The sequence below is a fragment of the Quercus lobata genome, chromosome 1 (assembly GCF_001633185.2).
Source record: "Quercus lobata isolate SW786 chromosome 1, ValleyOak3.0 Primary Assembly, whole genome shotgun sequence".
NCBI lineage: Eukaryota > Viridiplantae > Streptophyta > Magnoliopsida > Fagales > Fagaceae > Quercus > Quercus lobata.
Genome location: NC_044904.1, coordinates 10,084,755 through 10,106,707, shown reverse-complemented (window position 1 = coordinate 10,106,707; position 21,953 = coordinate 10,084,755). Strand labels below are relative to the sequence as shown.

General features: G+C 33.2%; 1 protein-coding gene across 1 annotated transcript; it reads left to right on the top strand.

Annotated features, from left to right (window-relative positions):
• Positions 1-6,266: 6,266 nt before the first annotated feature.
• Positions 6,267-9,853, top strand: LOC115977878 (peroxidase A2-like). Its single transcript, XM_031099907.1, has 4 exons — positions 6,267-6,581; positions 7,894-8,085; positions 8,852-9,017; positions 9,156-9,853. The coding sequence occupies exons 1-4, from the start codon at positions 6,348-6,350 to the stop codon at positions 9,605-9,607; spliced, it is 1,044 nt and encodes a 347-aa protein (XP_030955767.1). The 5' UTR covers positions 6,267-6,347; the 3' UTR covers positions 9,608-9,853.
• The last annotated feature ends 12,100 nt before the right edge of the window (positions 9,854-21,953 follow it).

Genomic DNA, 21,953 nt, shown 5'->3' with positions numbered 1-21,953 from the left:
TAAATAACACAGTCCATGTAGCGTAGAAGAATAGTAAGTACTTTTTTTTTTTTTTGAGAAAAGAAGAATAGTAAGTACTAATTAGCTAGAATCCAGGGAAAGCAATTACCTGCCTGATAAACTTTTCTGATTTTTTATACACGTGCCTGTACGCATGGTTTTAGTGCTCACCAGCCTTATTTCCACCGACAGTTTTATTTTTTTCACAAGTAAGTTTATTAACTCAACCATTTCTACAAATTTCACCACAATTTTCTTAGTGACAAATTGTAAATAGTAAAAAAATGATGAGCTCGGTCCCGCTCATAAGTTACTATCGACAAGTTCTGGCAAAATTGTGAAAATCGTTGGTGGCGCCGGCTTACTTTTTCCCACAATGAAATGCATCCCTACATCTTATTTGATGCGACAGAATATGTAACCATCTTTTTTATCAACTTTAGACTTTTTCAAATCCCGTGAATTTTTCCAAAGCGTGCATTGCACCTCAACTGCCAAACATGATGGATTTCATTTTCTTTGTTTTTCACCTTAATGTAATGTTGTTTGTCACCTTATAAATAAAGACTGTTGAAATCAAGTATCCAAGCTCGAAGAAGGATCAACAATGGAGGAAAGCATGCAGAGACGTGAAGGAAAGCATGGAGAGAGAAAGTGAATCTTCTAGAGCTTCTGTGTGAAATGATTTCGTATATTAAAATAACTGATTCTGTTCCTTTTATGTGACTGTTTGGATTCGGCTTCTTGCGTCCACGTTTAGCTTTCAACGCGTTTCAACTCTTTTTTTTTTTTTTTTTGGATAGCCGCACTTGTTGACTTTTTGTTCGTGAACAGTGCATCCGTGCATTATTCATGGACCCACAAATTTTACTTTTTAACAATTTTTTCATTAAAAATGGATCCCACGACACTATTCACACATTTAAAAATTATTTTGTTACAGTGTTTTCAGTTTTCAGTTTCAGCAAAATAAGTTCTATCCAAACAAACCCTATATAGTAGAAACAGAGGACGAAGTCAAGCTCTACAATCAGTCAATACAAAATGACAAGTGACCTAACTAACTAAGTATAAAACTACCAAACTAATATCTACAAGATATCCTATGTGACAAATATCTACAAGACTAGATATTTACAATATATTCAACAATGTCATGCTAGTCTAAAATATCTAGTTATACGTTGTTGCATGGGCAGTAGACATTTTAATACTCCCCCTCAAGATGAACCGTATATATTCATCAGGTTCATCTTGGAAAGAAGATAAAAGAACTGCCTTTGTCCAAGAGCTTTAGTGAAGCAATCTACTATCTGGTGCTTTGTTGGAATGTGGAAAGTCTTGATAACACCAGCTTGGATTTTCTCTCTAATGAAATGACAATCTACTTCCACATGCTTTGTTCTCTCATGATATACCGGATTGGCAGCAATGTACACAGCAGCTTTGCTATCACAATACAGGTAAGCAGCTTGTGTATGATGCACCCCAAAGGTTTTGAACAAAGCAACTAACCATACAATTTCACTAGTTACTGTGGCCATAGCTCTATACTCAGACTCGACTGAGGATCTTGAGACAACTTGTTGTTTCTTGCATTTCCAGGAAATTAGAGAACCCCTTAGAAAAACACAAAACCCTGAAACAAATCTTCTTGTATCAATGCAAGCTGCCCAGTCAGCATCACAGTAAGCCTTTAGTTGTATACTTGAATCTGCAGAGAGAAACAAACCCTGCCCTAGTGTTTTCTTCAAGTATTTGATGATTCTATATGCTGCTTGTAAATGAGGGACATAAGGAGAGCTAAGAAATTGGCTCAATTTATGCACTGAATAGCATATATCAGGTCTGGTCAAAGTTAAGTAAAGAAGTTTGCCAATTAGCCTTCTATACTGTGACACATCTGAAACAGATTGACCAATAGAGTTGCTGAATTTTGCAAATGGCTCCATAGGTGTGCTTGTAGGTTTACTAGCCAACAAACCTGTATCAACAAGAAGATCCAAGGTATATTTTCTCTGACATAAAGAGATACCTTTGGTAGTCCTAGCCACCTCAAGTCCAAGGAAATACTTCAATGTACCAAGATCCTTAAGCTTGAACTTACTATCCAAAAACTGTTTGAAAGAATTCACTACATCCACATCATTGCTTGCAATCAAGATGTCATCAACATATATCAAAATGATAATGATAGAGCATCCCTGAACTCTAGTGAAGACTGAATAGTCAGATTTGGATTGTACAAACCCATGATCAACAATTGTGGTAGACAATTAGCAAACCATTGTCTGCTAGCTTGTTTAAGTCCATACACAAGTGTTGTTAGCCTTAAGAGCATCAAACTCAACTTGCATTGCCTCTTGCCATCTAGGATCCAAGATGGCTTCAGCATAAGAATCAGGCTCCTTAGAAACAGAAAGGGAAATGGCAAAAGCTCTGTGACAGGTAGAAAGTTTATCATAAGTCAAAGTAGATGAAATGGGCTAGAGAATACCTGAAGGAGCAGAAGTACTGGAATCAAGAGGTTGAGTAAGTGAAGCTGAAGCCAACACATGTGAAGAAGCTAGATTGCAATGATAATCAAGGAGATAAGAGGGTGCTTTATGAGGTCTAGAAGACTTTCTTGGAGGCTGAGGTAAAAGAGGAGAAACAGAAGTGGGAAGCACAGGTAAAGTAGGATCGGAATGAGGTTGCTCTAAGGTAGAAGGAGGAGACACAAGATCTGGAAACTCATCAGGAGGGGTTGCAATGTCTATGGTAAAAGCAGGAGTGAATTCTGCAGAAACGAGAAGAGTGAAAGATTCTACAGAAACAGGTTGGGATGGAAAGACTGAATCAGAGAGTGTTAAAGAAGGAATGGGGTTGGATTTAGAAGTCCAATGTTTAAAAGGAAAACAGGACTCTTTGAAGACAACATCCCTGGAGACAAAACAAGTCCTAGAAGCCAAATTATAAAGCTTGTATCCTTTGGTACCAAAAGGATAACCAAGAAAAATACAAGCCTTGGCCTTGGGATCAAATTTGGACCTGTCTCTAGCCAAGATAGAAGCATAACAAAGGCATCCAAAAGATTTAAGATGAATATATGAAGGAGGCTTACCTAGCAATATTTGAAATGGAGTGAGATCATGCAAAATAGGACTAGGAATTCTATTAATCAGGTAAGTTGCAGTGAGAACACAATCACTCCAAAACTTCAAAGGAAGATTAGTTTGAAATCTCAAAGCTCTAGCAACAGCAAGAAGATGCTGATGCTTCCTTTCAACCACTGAGTTTTACTGTGGTGTTTCTACACAACTAAGCTGGTGTATGATGCCTTTAGAAGCATAAAAAGAGTTTAAAGCAAACTTAGGTCCATTATCAGATCTAAGCATCTTAATAGGAACCTTAAATTGTGTAAAAATCATATTATAAAAGGTTTGAATTAAGCATGAAGTCTCAGACTTGTGTTTCATTAAGTAGACCCAAGTACACCTACTATGATCATCTACCAAAGTAAGGAAATACTTGGAGCCATTTAAAGAAGGAGTAGAATAGGGGCCCCAAATGTCAGCATGAATTATATCAAAACAAGATGAAGAAGAAGAAATAGATGTAGGAAAAGGCAACATTTTTTGCTTGGCTAGAGGACAAACAGAACAGTCAAAAGTTTTATTGATATTGCAATTAATGACATCTGGTACAAGAGAATGCAACAAGACTAATCTTTGTGGGGAAGGGTGACCTAACCTACAATGCCATAGACTAGTGTTGTCAACATCAGATGTACAAGAATTGAAACAAAAGGAAGAAATTTTAGAAAGTTTAGCAAGTACAGTAGACACGGATTCAGGTAATGAAGCAGTAGACTGACTTCTTTGTAATGTGTAGAGCCCACCTTGCTTTTTACCCAACCCAATCATCTTCCAGTGCTGTAAGTCCTGAATTAGACAAAATTGTGAGAGGAAGATGCAACAACAAGAAGAGGATTGAGTCAGTTTACTAATGGAGATTAAATTGAAAGAGAATGTGGGAATGCAAAGCACATTTTCTAATAGCAAAGTGGGAGAAACTTGAACAGTTCCAATATGTGAAACCTTAGCCATGTCACCATTGGGCAATCTAACAGAGATGTGAACTATGGAGGTAATGGAAGTAAAGAATTGGATGGAATGAATCATATGGTATGTAGCACCACTATCTAAAATCCAATCATTGGAACTAATGTGAGTTGTGACTGTACTGGAAGAAAAAACAGAATATTCTAAAGAAGGAGCTAACCAAATACCTGAAACCTCATGTCCCTGAAGAGCAAAGGAAGACTGAGTAGGTTGAGTGATGATGTTGGCAACTTGGTGTGTGTCAGAACCACCTCCTAGTGTTGCTTGTGTACCAAAGTGATTGTGAGAATTCAGCAAGCCAAGTAATTGTTGATACTCGGATCGGGTTAAGTTGACACTTTCATCAAGAGAAGCATCAACTGTTACAACATTATTGGCAAAGGAAGCTGCTTGTGGAGCCTTGTTTTTGGACTTGTAACTAGGGGGGTATCCGTGAAGCTTGTAGCACTTGTCAACAACATGGCCTAAAACACCACAATGAGTGCATTGTGGTTTGCCAAACTTAGCTTTGGTGAATGACCTACAAGAACCATTAGTCTTGACTGCTAGAGCAGAAGACTCAATAGTATTCTCCTTGCCAACCTTTCTTTGTTTCTCATCTTGAATCAAGAGAGAAAACACCTTGCCCATGGGAGGAATGGGATCCATCAGTAGAATTTGCCCTCTAACTGTGGTATAAGTTTCATTAAGCCCCATAAAAAAAGACATAACAAAATCTTCAGCCTGATGACCACAAGAGCAAGTCCTATAATCTGAAAGTTCTTGCCACAGTGACTTAAACTTGGTGTAATAGCTACTGATGCTCAAATCTTCTTGTGCTAAGGAGCAAATTTCTTGTCTTAACTCAAAGATGTGTGGTCCATTGCCTTGAGAGAATCTATGTTGCAAGTCCAACCAAACTTCCCTAACTGTTTTGAAATAAACCACACTTGGTTGAAGATCCTTAGACACAGAATTGAATAGCCACGCTAGAACAGTGCTGTTGCATTTGCACCAAGCAGTGTAAAGAGGATGATCCACAGATTGAGGCTTCAATAGAGAACCATCAATGAAACCTATTTTGGATTTGGCATCCAAAGCTATGAGAACAGCCCTAGCCCTACTCCAGGTGCTGTAGTTCTCCTCAGTGAGATGTTGCACAACCAATGATACACTAGGATTGTCACTGTTTGACAAGAAATATGGGCTGGAAGAGTTCTCCCATGGCTGAATGGTTGGAATTGTGGCTGTGGTTCTTGGAGTGCCATCACTCATTTCTTCAAATCAAAGATCAAGAATTGATGAACTACAAATAAGGCCAGGAACAAATACTCCACAGCTAATAATGATGAATTCTAAATCAGAATTCAACAAGAACAACAACGAAGGCCTCAAAAATCCCAGAATTCAATAAGAACAGTAATGAAAGATTCAAGATTCTCAGAATGAGAATTGAACCAAGAATTGTATGTAAATCTTTGAAGAATTGAAGATTTAGACAATGAATTCAATCATAGAAACTCTAAGTCTCTATTATAAGAATCGAGAATTGAATTTTCAACGATCAAATCAAGATCCAAGTGAAATTCAATTATTGAAACCCTAATTTCTGATTTTAATTTGCTAAGAATTGCAAAGAAAATCAAAACATAGGGGAAAGAAAATTGTGCGCAAATCAAGAGAAAATACAAAGAGATATCTACTCGATCTGAAAAAATGCACAAAGAAGAGAAAGAATTGAACGAGAAATTTAACTAGCAAATATAGAGTGTACCAAGAATGAAGACTCTGATCTAGTTCGGCTTTGATACCATGTTGAAATCAAGAATCCAAGCTCGAAGAAGGATCAACAATGGAAGAAAGCATGCAGAGACGTGAAGGAAAGCATGCAGAGAGAAAGTGAATCTTCTAGAGTTTCTGTGTGAAATGATTTCGTATATTAAAATAACTGACTCTGTTCCTTTTATATAGTAGAAACAGAGGACCAAGTCAAGCTCTACAATCAGCCAATACAAAATGACAAGTGGCCTAACTAACTAAGTATAAAACTACTAAACTAATATCTACAAGATATTCTATGTGACAAATATCTACAAGACTAGATATTTACAATATATTCAACAATGTCATGATAGTCTAAAATATCTAGTTGTACGTTGTTGCATGGGCAGTGGACATTTTAATAGGCTCACAATTTGGTTTGTTGAAGCCTCAAACATTGAAGCTATTCTTGTTTATTAGAGTGAAATAATATTGCAGAAAAGAATGTCTTCTTCTTCTTCTTCTTCTTCTTCCTGCTGTACGCTACTGATAGGTCTTTTATGTGTGATTTTGCTTGGAGGATCTTTGTCTCATGGCCAGCTGAGTCCAACATTCTATGATTCAACGTGTCCAAACGCGTCCAACATCGTACGTGGAATCATCGCAGAGGCTTTAAAGACAGATGCTCGAATTGGCGGTAGCCTCATTAGGCTTCACTTCCATGACTGCTTTGTCAATGTATTTCTCTAACTTTTTGCTTTGTTTCCTCTTAAGAATTTACCTTCACAAAGTTTAACAGTAGAGAAAAAAAAAACAGTCTTTCACTCTTGCCTGTTTTAATGAGTTTAAATTCATATTACTACTCTTTTTCATGAGAGTATGATGGAAGTGAGGCCACAAAACTTGGCGCATATATACTAGCTAATTCATAGTTCTCTTTGCATGTACTTGAGTTTATTCCATTTTAGTATTTGGGTGAGTTTATTTTTATTTGCTTATTTTTTTTTAAAAAAAAAGTAAGATGTACTTAGAAAAAAAAGTCTCTAAAAAGTTGTACATAAATAAAGTAAGTCTGAAAAAAAAAAAAAAAAAAAAAAAAAAAAAAAAAAAAGCTCAAGCAAATAATGAAGGAAAAAAGTAAGGTTTTATTGCAGCACACGTCACACACCATTAATTCATCCTGGTAGAGAAAACTTAGCAGGCTTACTTCAAGATTTATTCTGAATCATATCAAATAAAGTTTTTTTTTTTTTAAATACTAACTACTTGTGGAAAGTGACCCAAACCTATCTTTCATTGAACTTTTTAATTGCACACACACCCGTCTCTCTATTTCTAAAGAGCGCCTGAGCTAGCAAACTGGCATGCATTTACCTTCTTAATTAGAAAGGGACTAATGCTATAGCTAGCTAGCTTCTCACCTTTGCCTTAAGCTTGAAAAAGTAGTATAAGCCAAAAGAGAAAAGAGCACTAGTGTGCTATACTAGGGAACTCTTTCAGAATATTGTCCAAAGATGTTACAATCTATCAACTTACGTCAATCTTAGCACACTCTACAAGAAATGCATCCATTACCAACAATCTAAGGAAAAAAAAACCATAAAGGAAGACAATTGATGAAATGAAAATGAAAGATAATTTGAAATCTTACCTTTCTATACCTTGATCCAAAAGTAGAACATATTCAAGTTTTATTGTGAAGACATTTTAGTATGTTTGGATTAGCTTTTAGCCTTAAGATTTTAAACTATTTTGTTTACGTACAAATATAAAATTCACTTTCATTAGCTTTCAACTTTTTAATTTATTTAGTTATTCATAGCTTTTAAAATTCAATTTTATTAGATACAACTAAACTTTTACCCATTTTCAGCAAATAATCAAAGAGCTAATCTAAACACAATTCTTGAAAATTTTGTTAAACAACAAAATCAAATTCTAATTATTTTCCCTCTAATTTCTTAGCAGCCAGAACATGTTGCTTTAATGGGCTTTTTACTGCTAAATTGTCTGAATTGTCTAATAAACATATGTTTTAACTTTGATGCAGGGATGTGATGGATCACTTTTATTGAACAACTCCGCTACCATACAAAGTGAGAAAGAGGCTCCTCCAAATAATAACTCGGCGAGGGGCTTTGGTGTTGTTGATAACATAAAGACTGCGTTGGAAACTGCTTGTCCTGCCACTGTTTCTTGCGCTGATATTCTTGCTATTGCAGCTGAAGAATCAGTTTCATTGGTATAATAACAACAAGCCCTTCTCTTTAATCTTTTCTCTTATTAACTCTTCTACTCTAGTGAAAAAACAGAAGAAGAGGAAACTAAAACTCAAAGGTTGGAGTGTAAATAAGCAACATTACAAGGGGTATTTTATTGAAAATAACAAGGACTAATAATAATAATTAGGCCATTTTTTATAGGGTTTGAAAGAGTCCTAATATCTAGGGACACAATTTATTCCGACCATATTCATACTTATTGAGATTAATTGTAAATTGTGATTGGTGTGTGAAATTTTTCATACTTATTGAGATTAATTGTAAATTGTGATTGGTGTGTGAAAAATGTCACCGGTGGACATAAGTGAAAGTTATGATCGATATTAGATCAATCACAACTTATCACCTCAATAGTAAAAAGATGCCTATATAACATAACCGCATACTTTGTTTTTAAATTTATGTACATTACCTTGCTTTACATGCAATGCTAAAATAATGGCATCCCCATATGATACAGCTCAACTAGAAGGACAAGGTTGGAGGAATCTCTTTTCATTTATTCTGTGACGATTGATTCTTGCACGTTTTACTTTTAGTTAAAAAAACCTAATAAGTAAGCCACCGGATTAAAAGAAAACTTTGTCCTTCTACTAGACCCACAATATATATTACTAAAACAAAAGTGAAAAGCAAGTCCTACCTTCAACATTTGCTGACATTTTAAATAACATGTATAGTTTGCTTCACATACCAACTAAAAGTAAAAGTAATCCACGCTCACAGGCAGGAGGTCCCTCGTGGAATGTTTCACTGGGAAGAAGGGATAGCACTACAGCAAACCGAACAGCTGCTGGTCTTTTCCTTCCTGGTCCCACAGAAGCCCTTAGTGTTCTGAAAGCCAAGTTCTTAGCCGTGGGCCTCAACAGCACCGATCTTGTTGCCCTCTCTGGTAATTATTATTTATTCGCACATAAGCTTACAAATTCCAATCACAATTGATATATATAATATAATGAGTTAATAACATTGCGACGAATGTATTGCTTTTAAGTTTTGATATAAGTCGGTATGCATGATTGATTTTCAGGTGCTCACACGTTTGGACGTGCTCAATGTAGCACTTTCATCAACCGGTTATACAATTTTAGCGGCTCTGGTAATCCTGATCCAACCTTAAACACAACCTACTTATCAACTCTACAGGGAATATGCCCCCAGAATGGAAATACTACTGTTGTAACCAATCTCGACCTCACCACACCTGATGTTTTTGACAATAAGTACTTCTCTAATCTTCAATCTCTAGAGGGTCTACTCCAGAGCGATCAAGAACTATTTTCAACCACCGGGGATGAAACCGTTGCCATTGTTAACAACTTTACTGCTAATCAGACTGCCTTCTTTGCCAGCTTTGTGGTATCAATGATTAAAATGGGAAACATTAGCCCGTTAACGGGGACGGCTGGAGAGATTAGATTGAATTGTGGAAAAGTTAACAACTCTACTGGATCAGATGGTCTTCTATATAGCTCAATGTAAATAAGTGTTATGGCTAAGTCTAAGCATAAATAAAATGTGTGCTAAGTTACAATGGTAATGATGGTCAGTATGAGTGAGGCTATTTTGTTTTGAGTTGTGTTTATTGTGTAACTTGATGGATGTTTTTTTAGTGTTGTCTTTGTTCCTTGGTGTTCTTTGAATGAATCTTTCATCTGAGCAAAAAACTTGTGATGGTTGGTAGGATAAGAACATGTTATGAGGCTATTTTGTTTTGAGTTGTGTTAATTGTGTAACTTGATGGATGTTCTTTTAGTGTTGTTTTTGTTCCTTGGTGTTCTTTGAATGAATCTTTCATCTGAGCAAAAAACTTATGATGGTTGGTAGGATAAGAACATGTTATGATTTTTTTTTTTTTTTTTTTTTTTTCTGTAGTATATATCCTGATTGTTGAATTGAAACAGTCTGAGAAAGACATGTCCATGTTGTGTGTTGTAACTTCTGTCCCTCTCATGCATAACAATATATCTAAATATTTTGTCTATTTCAAGATAATTGATACTGGGTTTGAGAGTACAAGCATCTAGAGAGTACTCAATCAACAAAATATATAATTTTAAACAACATATTTTGGCATGATCCAGCAGCGTGAAATGAATAGGATATAATTTTACAAAGAAATACTTCATTCACTTTTCAAAGATACAGCTAATCAAAGGTGTAAGTGTAATCTCGAGATGTAATCAACCAATTGGTAGAAAGATTATTTATAAACCAAATACTAATGGTATTTTCAACTCATTCATCAGTTAAATTGAATAGCAAAATCATAACAGATTTATCTACAAGTTCATGGTGAAAACAACACACTAAACCAAATCCCAACTCCATCCCCTTTCCCACAAATACAAAAAAAAAAAAAAAAAATATATATATATATATAATTATATATATATATATATATATATATATATTTTTTATATTTTGTTACAGCTTGTCATACCACCAAACCCAACCCAAGAATCCCACTTTGTCTTCTATACTTCTTGAAACGCTCCTAACGTTTCACTATATAGAATAAAGTACCACTGATCCCTAAAACTAGCAGTATAACTCAAAGCCACGCTTATTGCCTAAAATAGCAGTTGCTTTCTGCCAGAGAAGAAGGTCCACTAAGGAAGAATGCTTTTCTGAATTACAAGCTGCATAAAATAAAGGTGTTTTAAGAACTGTTTTTGAGGGTGAATAGAATCCAGTTTTTGAGGTAATGATGTTGATTGTGTTGAAAAATTAGAAAGCTCCTTGATGAGAAATTTTTTTTTTTGAGGAACAAACCTTGATGAGAAATTTGGATTAAAGGATCTTGGTTATTTAAGATCCTTTCTGGATCTTAAAATGGCAAGGAATGATAAAGGTATAAGTCCAAACCAGAGAAAGTATGCTCTTTATTAGATTCTCAAAGACACAAGTTTTTTGGGTTCAAATCCATCAAAACTTCCAATGGAGCAAAACTTGAGACTTTCAAAAAAATGAAGGGAAAGTCTTAGCAGACCCAAATCAGGTTGATAGAAAGACTTTTGTATGAGTTGTATTTGACTTTGACAAGGTCGGACATTACTTATGCAGGGGTACGTGGAGTTACAGCTAAGCTTGGGGGCCATGGTCTTTTTTTGTATATGTTTAGTATCAAACTAAATAACTTTTGTATACTCATTAGCGTTTAAAAGATAATTAATATTCCTAAAAGTATTATTTAGTGAATATACATATGTGAAATTTATAGTATTGTATACATTATATTTATAAATGAGGGATAATTACACTTTACCTACTTGTGATTTGCCTATAATTTGACTTGTCTACCTGTGATTTCAATTTTGACACTTTATTTACCTGTGATTCACTACATTATTAATCCGTAACCCACCTCTGTTAAAATTAAGGGTAAATAGGTATTTTTGCTTAAGTTTTATATCTCTCTCCTCCCAAAACAAAAAATAGCACAAAAATGCAAGAGAAAGAAGATCAAAAAGTGGTATTTCTCTCTCTCTCCATTCACACAAATCTTGAACATGAAGAATATACCAAAAAAAAAAAAAACCTAGATCAACCTACACAAGATCACTGACTTAATGAAACATCTTCGAAAAATCATTTCTCTAGTTGGCAAGAGGTGCCACTAAAGCTGAATCAATTCCTTGTCCCTCCATGAAAATTGGGTTCTAATCTTATAGCTTAACTCTAAAAACCCAAAATTTGAAATCTATATATAAATTAAATTTCAATAATAATAAAAACTAACACCATGGTAAAAGGACCAGAGGTCGAGAACAACTAAATTTCCATATTTTTAGGGACTAGGTCTACATTAAACCATTTGGCTAATCCAATTTTTCAATGCCCTTTTTAGCATTATAGCAGTATAGAGCATATGACTCAATATTTCAAATCATCTTTCTTTTACCTTCTTTTTTTCTCAGTAGCCAAACAATGTGCTAGTTCTTGATCATTATACATTGAATTGTAGGTATTTAGAGAACAAATAAAATCTTTTATTTAAAAAAAATAATGGAAGGATAAAGTAGAGTGGGTTAAAGATGGATTTCATTAGCTTGAAGAGCCGAGGACCTTCTGGGGGTTGGGTTAAAGATGGAAGAAAAATCGACTCACCAAGATCTGAATGGGCAACCTGAATGTAAAGATCAACTCTGCCGCTAGATAATATCTATGGGTCAATTAAGCTTCCAGTCCATGACAAACAACCTGTCCCAGTTACGTGTGGCTTTTAAATCTTTTCGAAGATGTTTCATGAAGTCAGTGATCTTGTATAGGTTGATCTGGGGTTTTTTTTTTTTTTTTGGGTATGTTCTTCATGTTCAAGATTTATGTGAATGAAGAGAGAGACAAATACCACTTTTTGATCTTATTTCTCTTGCATTTTTGTGCTATTTTTTGTTTTGGGAGGAGAGAGACATAAAATTTGAGCAAAAATACCTATTTACCCTTAATTTTAACAGAGGTGGGTTACGGATTAGTAACGGAGGAAATCACAGGTAGGTAAAGTGTCAAAATTGAAACCACGGGTAGACAAGTCAAATTAGAGGAAAACCACAGGTGGGTAAAGTATAATTATCCTTATAAATTATGATCTTCTCTACTGTCAAAATATTAAGGTTTATATATTTGTATGTATGTTTATGCATGTGTGTGATACTTTATCTTGACTTTTGACTAATATATTAGTACCACAATTTGGTCCTCCAAACAAAAAAATTCCTAGCTCTACCCCTGCTTATGCAGTTCACAGATTAAGTCAATTTTTGACTCAACCTAGAGCCCTATATGTTAGCAGTTCATAAAGTGGTTCAATACATAAAGGGTTCACTTGGAAAATGAATTTTCTTTCCTAGTGAATCTAATTTATAGGTTAAAACTTTTGGTGATGTAAATTTGGCTGGTTGTCCAAATAGCAAAGGTCTTAGACAAGTTATAATGTTTCCTTAGGAGAAGCTTTAGTCTCATGGAGATCAAAGAAACAAGGCATGGTTTCAAGGTCTTCAGTTGAAGTCGAATATAGTGCCATGACAGTGTTAATTGTGAAATAACTTGGGTACTTCAACTGCTTAAAGACTTGAAAATCAATCATCCAAAACCTGTCATGTTATTTTGTTATAACTAAGCTACTTTGTATATTGTAGACAATCCTGTCTTTCATGAAAGGACAAAGCACATAGAAGTGGATTGTCACTTAGTAAGGGATAAAATTCAAGAGGGAGTTGTTAAGACTTTTCATTTAGCCAATAATTCCCAAGTGGCAGATGTTTTTACTAAAACTTTGGGAATTTTAGCTTTTACTATAGACTAGTGACTAAGTTGGAGTTGATTGATATCTTTACTCCTAAATTTTCTAAATCTTGTTCTCTAGTTCAAGTCATAGAACTTGAAGATGTTCAGGACTTGAGGGGGAGTGTTAAGGCTGCTGAGAAATGAATGCTCACATAAGACACTAAAATGAAACCGTTTTATAGTAAGAAGACTAAGAAGAATAAAATGAAAACAAAGGCTTCACTTCCATGTCTTAATGTCTCATTATCGATGAGTGGAAGATGGTTAGAGAGTTGGGTATACTTTTATTTCATGGTATGAAATATGTGAACACAATGCAAACTAGTTGATTTTTATGGTCCCGTTACTCTTTTGCATTTATTTTTGGTTTCATGATTTAAATAAAAATTAATCTTACCTTAAGAAGGCAATAAATATGCAATAAAGCTATTAAAAAAAATTTAATATCTCAAAATGTATATGTTTTTTTACTCTAATTTAGTTTACTTTTTCTTTATAATATATGTACAACATTATCCAAAACCGTTTTACATAAAATATTACAAAATTATATGTGCATTGCACGGGCAACTTACTAGTAATAAGTTAATAACTCAGCAAGAGGTCATGATGTTGTTGATAACATATAGACTGCGTTGGAAACTGCTTGTCTTGCCACTGTATCCTATGCTGATATTCTCACCATTACAGCTAAAGAATCAATTTCATCTATATATATATAAAAGCAAAGACATGGCATTTAATGTTGTTATGCTCCTGTTGAGCCACCTCATCAGCCATATCATACTCTTTTTCTTTTTCTTTTTCTTTTTTAAATCATTTTTCTCTTTATGATTTTTTTAAATTTTTTTTATATAAAATAATTAAATACAGATCATGGACAAACATTATTATTCATTAAATGCAAATACTTGACCATTCAAATACCCTAATTGATTTCAACTTTTCGTTTTCTTTTTTTTTAATTTCAAGTAATTGTTAAAGTTAAATAACTCATTATCTTTTTAGTGGGTTAAATTAACATTTTATATGTGTCTCTTCGTTTATCTGCAGTTATAGTGTTTCCTCTTCCAAAATTTCAGTTATTCACAATTTTATCTCTCTCTCACTCATACATTGATTATTTATTTAAGTTTTACAATGTTAGATATACCAATGCACATTTTAGATACAATCACCCACTATCTACCAAAAAAAAAATTAGCACAATACTAATTGTTTTCCATATTTTTCAACTAAGCTTTAGTTTTCACCATTTTGAGAAGGCATCAAACATTGTCTCTTTGTTTATCTACTGTTATAGTGTTTTCTCCTCCAAAAATTCGGTTTTCACAATCTTATCTCTCCCTCACTCATACATTGATTATTTATTTAAGTTTTACAATGTTATATATACCAATGCACATTCTAGATACAATCACCTATCATCTACAACAAAAAAATATTAGCACAATACTAATTGTTCTCCATATTTTTTTAATCAAGTTTTAGTTTTCACTATTTTGATAAGACATCAATTATTTTTGTCATAAACTTTCAAAGTTAAGGCAACAATAGGAAATTGAGGTAAACAAAACACACAATCAAAAATGATCTCTTTTTTCTTTTTTCATTTTCCTTTCTTTTTAGTATTCTTGCATTTTTTGAAGTGACTTTTTTGTTTTCCTTTCCAAAGTTTTCAATGATATTGAATTTTGTTATTTTTAATTGAGACTTAGAATTGTCAATGTAGTTTTATTTGGCCTATCATTGTTGTGGAAATTCCTAATGTTGATATGAAACATATTGATAATGAAATTTTTTTATGCTTATTTGTAGTGTCAAAAAGTCAAAAGTTTTCAGTGTAGTAATTTTGTTATTTTTGCATCCCATGTGTTTGGTAAATTTTTTTTTAGAAATCTTATGTGTCTTTTCTCAAATCTGTTTGTGATTTTTATTTTGTTCATTCTATTACAAATACTAGGCATCTCCATACCATTAAATTTTTAGCTAATTTGAGTTTTCTTGGTAAACTTTTACTTTGTTTAGTTGATCATATTTAAGGAAAAATCCAAAAAGAGAATAAGACAAAATATATTTTACTCTAGAGCATCATTATGCTATCAATGTTTTTATGTCTAGATACTAATTAGGCTTTGTTTGGGAGGAGGGAATAGAATGGAATGAAAAGAATCATTTTAGAATATTCTTCCCTTTCCTTCCCTTCCTTTATTTGGGAGTTTTAGGTCTCGTTTTGGAGGAGAGAATGGAATGTAATGGAAAGGAATGAAAAGAATAATTTTAGAATATTATTTTCTTCCCTTGTTTGGGAGTTTTAATGGAGGGAATGGAAGGTTCACTCCCTTATTTGGGAGTTTAAATGGGAGGGAATAGAATGAGTAGGAGAGAACACTCATTCCTCTCTATTCCCTTAAAATCTCAAATTTTCATTCCCCCCAAAATTGGGAGGAATGGGAGGAAATGAAATTAGATTTAATGAATTTTTTACTAAAACTCCCAAAATACCCCTATATATTCAACATTTTATTTTTAAATAGGGGTCTAATAGTAATATTGTTATAAAATGATTCCATTACATTCCCTCCATGTTACTCCCAAACAAGATTACTTACATTCCATTCATTTTCATTCCTTTCCATTCCTTTATTTTAAAACATCCAATCAAGGTTACTTAATTTCATTACATTCCATTCATTTCCCTTACTTAAACATTTCATTCATTTCCCTTACTTAAATACATTCTATTCGATTCATTTTCATTCCCTTATGATCATTCCATTCCCTTATCAACTCCTAAACGAAACCTTAATGGAGGGAATGGAAAGCTCATTTCCTTGTTTGGGAATTTAAGTAGGAGAGAATGGAATGGGTAGGAGAGAACACTTATTCCTCTCTATTCCCTTAAAACCTCAAATTTTCATTCCCCTCAAAATTGGGAGGAATAGGAGGGAATTGAATTAAATTTAATGATTTTTTTACTAAAACTCCCAAAATATCCCTGTATATTCAACTCTTTATTTTAAAATAGAGGTCTAATAGTAATATTGTCATAAAATGATTCTATTTCATTCCTTCCATGTTGCTCCCAAACAAGATTACTTACATTCCATTCACTTTCATTCTTTTATTTTAAAACATCCAATCAAGGTTACTTAATTCCATTCCATTCTTTTCCATTCCTTTCCCTTACTTAAATACATTCCATTCATTTCCATTCCCTTATGATCATTTCATTCTCTTCCCTTATGAACTCCCAAACTGAGCCTTAAGGAATTTGATTAATTCTTTATTGAAATTCCTATTATCCTTACCTCTAGCCTCTTAAATTAATTTTTGGGGAGTTCAAGTGATAGCCTAGTAACATTCTTTATGGTGTCCCCTATTTGTGGTTCAAAACCCACCGTCCCCCTCCACCACCCATCTACATCTCTCTCTCTCTCTCTCTCTCTCTCTCTCTCTCTCTATATATATATATATATATGTAAGGACACGATTTGGTGACGAACCTAAACAGTATTGGGTTCGTACGTAAAAGGCCCAGACAATATGATTTGTAGAGCGTGGGTGTAAAGAGCTAGATTAACGGTGGTATCTACCTCCAAAATTTTCTTTCAAGCCCATACCATGTTTTCCTTCTCTTTTCTTGGTATAATCAACGTCTTTTCTTAAATCCCTAGTGTTACTCTCTCTCCTTCTCTTCTTCCTTTTTTCTCTTCAGTTTTATGTGTGTTCTCCTTTTTTTTCTCGATCCCCTTCTCCATGTTCCTCTTTTAGTTTATATACTCCCCTGCGCGATCCATCTTCACCGAACACGTGTAGATTGTGCCCAGGGGATTTCTTTCTGTCCCATCTGGCGCCTCCTGGAACTTCCTATGGGCAGCTGTAAGACTGCTTTCCTGCTGCTCAGGTATCACCTCCACATTAATGCGGCCAGAGAGTTGGTTGAGAGGTCATTAATGCGGAGGCAGCTATAGTTTTAGATATTTGTTGGCCTTATCTCTTTCATCTTCAGTCGGCTACTCTACCCCTTGAGATGACCTACTTCTGAGGTCTGATCGTGGTGATACCACGTCCTGATCGTCTTCGGACGCGATCGTCCTCGGACGCATACTGCCGAGGAGGATGGCGTCCTCGGACGGGTGCACGACCTCGGATGGGCCACTGGCCCAACAATCCTCAACCAATTCTGAATCCTATGGGCCTATCGACCGAATGATCCCCACAATATATATATATATATATATATATAAATTATCGGCTGTTCAAATTAAGAATTCTCACATGTTACTCTTTAAAGATTTTATTAGATGTATGGATGGTACTTTTGGTTTATGAAACATGATCAACAAAACTTGATTTTTATATAATTATATCTAGACTATAATACAATGTCATGATGGATGGATTGATCTTATTTTACTATAAAATATAAGTAATCATGTAGTTTATGAATTTGAAGAGTTATATTTTGCGGGATTTGTTCATATGTTCATATAATGAAATAAAGTTTGCTCTTTACATTTTATTTTATTTTATATTTCCACTTTATGATATATTGATTATGATTTATTGCGTAGTTATCTTTATATACTTTTTCACTTAGTTTCAATTGTGTGAAAGAAAGAGATGTAGATTTTTGTTTTGGAGAAAAATATACTTGTAAGTGTTGAATCGCATATATCTGTATAGTAATAAACAAAGTATACATGGTTAGAACTTGATCTAATAGTTCTCACATGGAAAAAAATTTTTATATAAAATTTATTGCATTGTATTTTCATACACATCTCACTATATGCAACATCCAACTATTAAATATATTTCTTTCTGAAAAAAAAAAAAAAAAAAAAAAAAAAAAAAAAAAAAAAAAAAACTATTAAATATATTTAATTTGTTAGTTGTTGCACCACAAAAATTTCTAATATAAAACATAATTTCAAATAACACATATTGACTTTTAAATATATACAATATACAATCTAATATATTAATTCAATAATTATGCAATAAAACATATTCATATCAAATTTTCTCGCACATCGCGCAAGTTTGCTACTAGTTGGTATAATAACAACAAACTCTTCCCTTTAATCTTTTCTCTTATTAACTCTTTTACTCTAGTGAAAAAAGAAAATGAAGAAGAAGAAGAAGAAGAAGAAGGAAACTAAAACTCAAATGCTGAAGTGTAATAAACAACGGACATTTTATTGAAAACAAGGACTAATAACAGTAATTAGGCCATTTTTTGATAGAGTTTGAGAGATCTAAAATCTTGGAACACACTCATTCCCACAAAATTTTACACTTGCAAAGACTAAGATGGTAGATTGTGATTAGGGTGTAAAAAATGTGTCAATGGTGAATATGCTTACAAGTGATATTAGACCAATTACAACATTTTCACCTCAATTGAATGTAATATAATGCCAATGTAACATAACTTAAACACCTACTTTGAAGTATCTAAACTAAGGTTTCATTTAGGATTTGAGAAAAGTTAGTTTATTTTTCTACATACTTTCAACAAAAAATTTTCAGTTTCAGCAAAATAAGCGGTTCTCAAATAAACCCTAAATGTTTGTTACCTTAATTTACATGCAATGCTAAAATGATGTCATTTTATAATATGATAGCTAAACTAAAAGGATAAAGTTTTTGTCAAACAAATTAGTTTGGAAAGAATATTTTTAACTTATTATGTGATGAGATTCATAAGATTGTACACATTTTAATTTACCTAAGTAGGTCCTGGGACTAAAAGAAAACTGTCCTAAACCAAAGTGAAAAGCTAGAACTACCTTTCAACTATTGCTGATATTTCAAATAATATAATATTGTTTGCATCACATACCAACTAAAAGTAAAACTATATCATAATTTTCCATTCATTCATTTCTTTTAGTTCAACGCAAAATCCATATTAACCATTGATTGCAAAAATAATACCCTTCCACAGTTCTATCCAAATTGTAAAGGTATAGACTAAGTTCCTGAAAAAAAAAAAAAAAAAAAAAAAAAGGTACCTAAATATAAGCACAATCATATTGGTGATAATGATTCTTCTTCTACGTTTTGACATTAGAACTGTCAATTTAAAAGAGAAATATACATTTTCAAACCAAATCAAGTAATAAAATGAAATATTTAATAAAAAAAAAATTTTTTTAAAAAGACAAAAAAACAATAAAATAAAAAGACGATAACAAAATAAACTGTTTCTTCTTCCCATCTGTCAATCAGTACTAAACTACTAATAATATAATAAACCATAAATTTTGGTTTGGTTCCATAATTTCATATCAATTCAGTTAGAGAAGTTTGTTGAATACAGTTTTGGCAACATAGAGAAATGAGGATGGGAAAGAATGGAGAGACAATATAAAAGTCCGTGCAAAGAAACAGAAAAAGAGAGGTATGAGATATTTTTAAATAAAAATAGTGTATGCTAATTTTTAGTAAAAATATATATATATATATATATATATATCAAACATGTGTGAGATATATATATTTTTTATTATTATTATAGAAATTGTGTGAGAATATCTAAATTAGACTCCTAAAAAATGGATAAGTAGTAAAAATTTGATGGAAGGCAAAAATTAGAAAATATATATATCAAACATGTGTGAGGTATATCTTTTTTTAAATTATAGAAATTGTGTGAGAATATCTAAATTAGACTCCTAAAAAAATGGATAAGTAATAAAATTTTGATGGAAGGCAATACACATGTTTAAAAAAAAAAAAATTTTAAAAAAAAAAACCCTTAATTGACAGCTTGAGTTTAGTAAAAGTTACTTGTCGTTATTGCGCTACTAGTAAAGGAATCCTATAACAAATTGTAATATATATGTGTGTGTGTATATATATTAAATAAACGGGAAAGTAGTCATATTTTGTAGGTAATATTATATATGAGAGTTAGAGATGTATTTTTACCGGGTTATCTTTTAATTTTGTACGTACTTAATCCTAAGAGTGTAGGAGCTAGTATTTTTTAACCAACAAAATGTTCATCCCAAACAAGAGAAATCTCTTAAATAGAAGTATAGATAATGAGTTGATGACATATTGTGATGAAAGAATTGCTTGAGTTTTGATTTAAAGTTGGCACTCATGATTGATTTTCAGGTGCTCACACGTTTGGTCGCGCTCAATGTGCCCTCTTCATCAACCGGTTATACAATTTTAACAGCACTGGTAATCCTGATCCGACCTTAAACACAACCTACTCACAAACTCTGCGGGGAAAATGCCCCCAGAATGGAGATTCTACTATTGTGGCGAATCTCGACCGCACACACCTGAGCGTTATTTCAGTTACCGGGGCAGATACGCATTGACATTGTTAACAGCTTTACTGCTGATCAGAGAGCCTTCTTTGCAAGCTTTGTGCTATCAATGATTAAAATGGGGAACATTAGCCCGTTAATGGGGAACGGATGGAGAGATTAGATTGAATTGTGTAAAAGTTAATGACAACCCTGCTGGATCAGATGCTCTTCTATATAGCTCAATTTAAATAAGTGAGGCTATTTTGTATCTGAGTTGTGTTAGTTGTGTAACTTGATGGATGTTTTTTTTTAGTGTGGTCTTTGTCCCTTGGTGTCTTTGAATGAATATTTCATCTGAGCAAAAAACTTATAATGGTTGGTAGGATAAGAACATGTTATATGATGTTTTTTTTCCCTATAGTATATTACTATATATCCTGATTGCTGATTGCAAAAAATTCTATATGATGTTTTTTTCCCTGTAGTATATAACTATATATTTCAGATTGCATGACTTCCAGTGAGAGTTCTGTTAGAAGATAAGCTGCAAAATGTCAAACATTCTCGTTCTATACTCTCCTGTTGGATATTATATCCAGTGTACGACACTAATGCATTTCCTTGAAGAAAAATTCTCAGGGTTCATATTAAATAATACAAATCTAAAGTATATTCATGATATGTTCCCACCTTAAACATATGAATATTGGCTTGCTCATTAGGGTTTTCTTTTCCTAAAAACATTATCCATTAATTTCTCTTCCTCTCCCTTGGATTCACTTCCACCGAATCCAATTGGAAAATACATGGTGGGTTGTGAAGAGGGTAGCTAAAGAGAAAATAATTTATTGGTGCAGGGATTTGGAAAGTAGATAGGGGATGGTTTCTATTCCAAAATTTTACTGGTTTTCAACTTGCCATCTTGGAAGTTAAGAAAAAAGTTGTGAAAATTTGCTGTGGTTATAGCATTATATGCTATAATTGATACAGGGTTACAGGGTTTGAAAGTACCTTCTGGAGAGTACTCAATGAACAAAATATATAATTTAAACAACATATTTGGCATGATCCAGAAGCATGAAAAACATAATTTTACAAAGAAATACTTCATCCACTTTTCAAAGAAACAGCTAATCAGAGATAATCTAGTGATGTAATCAACCAATTGGTAGACGGATTGTTCATAAACCAAATAGTAATTGTATTTTCAATTCATTCATCAGTTAAATTGAAAAGCTAATCATAACAGATTTATACACAAGTTC